Source organism: Salvelinus sp. IW2-2015, linkage group LG7 (genome assembly GCF_002910315.2).
Source record: "Salvelinus sp. IW2-2015 linkage group LG7, ASM291031v2, whole genome shotgun sequence".
In the NCBI taxonomy this organism is placed as follows: Eukaryota; Metazoa; Chordata; class Actinopteri; order Salmoniformes; family Salmonidae; genus Salvelinus; species Salvelinus sp. IW2-2015.
The window spans coordinates 32417974-32420641 of NC_036847.1; the positions used below are offsets into that span (position 1 = coordinate 32417974).

The following is a 2668-nucleotide window of genomic DNA, read 5'->3' on the forward strand; positions in this document are numbered from 1 at the left end:
GAAAACGGAGGACTCGGACTCAAAATCGAGGAGTTCTTCCACAGTCAACGGGAGGACTCGGACTCAAATAGAGAGTTATTCCAGTCAACGGAAGGACTCGGACCTCAAAATCGAGAGTTATATTCCAGTCAACGGAGGCCTCGGACTCAAATAGAGAGTTATTCCAGTCAACCGGAGGACTCGGATCAAATAGAGTTATTACATCGAACGGAGTGCCACTCAGGACTCAAAAGTTAGAGAGTTATTCGCAGTCCAACGGAGGACTCGGACTCAAATAGAAAGTTATTCCAGTCAAAGGAGGACAGCAAAATACACAAACAAGTACATGTACAACCGCAAAAACACACAGACCTGAAATCAACTGAAATCCAAACGAAATGAGGATATTCACTAGACTATAGAAATTCAACTGATCAACTGCCACAAAACGAGTAAAACATAGCACAAACATAGCCACAGGTAAAACCCAAACTCAGAAACAGACACTCAACACACCTGAAGACCCAAGACAAGGTAAATGGCTTACCTGTCCACAGCCGGGAGCGCTGCACACAGCCGGGTCGTCCCCCATCTTTGCAAATAGCTTTTCAAATGTAACTGTGGGAGAGGAAAAAAAAGAGAACAATGTTGTCGTTTTTTTATTTTCCTCAATCGGTTCTGTTGGTCCTCCAGTAGGTCTAGTCCAGGAAAACAACAAAGCAGAGTACTGCTGTTCTGCTGGTAGGCTAGCTGTAGTCAGAGCAGCCAGGATGTTCTGCTGGTAGGCTAGCTATAGTCAGAGGCAGCCAGGATGTTCTGCTGGTAAGGCTAGCTATAGTCAGCGCAGCCAGGATGTTCTGCTGGTAGGCTAGCTGTAGTCAGGCAGCCACCAGGATGTTCTGCTGGTAGCTAGCTGTAGTATATACAGTTGAAGTTGGAAGTTTAGCCAATACATTAAACTCAGTTTTTTCACAATTCCTGACCATTTAATCTCTAGTAAAATGAGTTAGGAATGACCACTTTTTTTAAGAATGTGTAATGTCAGAGTATAGTAGAGAGAATATTTATTTCAGCTTGTATTTCTTTCATCACATTCCCAGTGGGTCAGCAGTTAATCATACATACTCAATTAGTATTTGGTAGCATGCCTTTAAATTTGTTAACTTGGGTCAAACGTTTCAGGTAGCCTTCCACAAGCTTTCCACAATAAGTTGGGTGAATTTTGGCCCATTCCTCCTGACAGAGGGCTTGGTGTACTGAGTCAGGTTTGTAGGCCTCCTTGCTCGCACACGCTTTTTCAGTTCTGCCCACTAATTTTCTTATGGGATATTGAGGTTCAGTGGCTTTGTATAAAGCCACTCCAGATACCTTGACTTTGTTGTCCTTAAAGCCATTTTGTCCACAACTTTTGGAATCATTGCTTGTGGTCATTGTCCATTTGGAAAGACCCATTTAGCGTACCAAGCTTTAACTTCCTGACTGATCGTCTGAGATGTTGCTTCAAATATATCAACATAATTGTCTTCCTCACGATGCCATCTATTTTGTGAAGTGCAACCAGTCCCTGCCTGCAGCAAAAGCACCCCGACTGACATGGATGTTCAGCCTCCCCCCTTTTTCTCGAAACATAACGAAGAGTTATTCCAGTCAACGGAGGACTCGGACTCAAAATAGAGAGTTATTCCAGTCAACGGAGGACTCGGACTCAAAATAGAAAGTTATTCCAGTCAAAGGAGGACAGCAAAATACACAAACAAGTACAGTACAACCGCAAAACACACAGACTGAAATCAACTGAAATCCAAACGAAATGAGGATATTCACTAGACTATAGAAATTCCACTGATCAACTGCCACAAACAGTAAAACATACACAAACACTAGCACACAGGTAAAACCAAACTCAGAAACAGACACTCAACACACCTGAAACCCAAGACAAGGTAGATGGCTTACCTGTCCACAGCCGGGAGCGCTGCACACAAAAGGCCGGTCGTCCCCCATCTTTGCAAATAGCTTTCAATGTAACTGTGGGAGAGGAAAAGAAGAGAACAATGTTGTCGTTTATTTTATTTCCTCAATCGGTTCTGTTGGTCCTCCAGTAGGCTAGTCCAGAAAACAACAAAGCAGAGATACTGCTGTTCTGCTGGTAGGCTAGCTGTAGTCAGAGCAGCCAGGATGTTCTGCTGGTAGGCTAGCTATAGTCAGAGCAGCCAGGATGTTCTGCTGGTAGGCTAGCTATAGTCAGCGCAGCCAGGATGTTCTGCTGGTAGGCTAGCTGTAGTCAGGGCAGCCAGGATGTTCTGCTGGTAGGCTAGCTGTAGTATATACAGTTGAAGTTGGAAGTTTAGCCAAATACATTTAAACTCAGTTTTTCACAATTCCTGACATTTAATCCTAGTAAAAATGAGTTAGGATGACCACTTTATTTTAAGAATGTGTAATGTCAGAGTAATAGTAGAGAGAATGATTTATTTCAGCTTGTATTTCTTTCATCACATTCCCAGTGGGTCAGAAGTTTACATACACTCAATTAGTATTTGGTAGCATTGCCTTTAAATTGTTTAACTTGGGTCAAACGTTTCAGGTAGCCTTCCACAAGCTTTCCACAATAAGTTGGGTGAATTTTGGCCCATTCCTCCTGACAGAGCTGGTGTAACTGAGTCAGGTTTGTAGGCCTCCTTGCTCG

At 43.2% G+C, this 2668-nt stretch overlaps 1 protein-coding gene across 7 annotated transcripts in view; it reads right to left on the reverse strand.

Annotated features, from left to right (window-relative positions):
* LOC111966837 (cyclic AMP-dependent transcription factor ATF-7) overlaps positions 1-2668 on the reverse strand; it is a 58383-nt gene that overhangs the window by 28504 nt on the left and 27211 nt on the right. For 4 of the 7 annotated variants that reach the window (XM_070444594.1, XM_023991791.2, XM_023991792.2 and 1 more), the window contains exon 2: positions 1936-2007. In XM_070444594.1, coding sequence (XP_070300695.1) covers positions 1936-1983 — 48 coding nt within the window. In that variant the 5' untranslated portion in view covers positions 1984-2007. Of the gene's footprint in view, positions 1-526; positions 581-1935; positions 2008-2668 lie in introns of those variants that run through there. The other 3 variants (XM_070444593.1, XM_070444592.1, XM_070444591.1) reach the window with 1 other exon arrangement.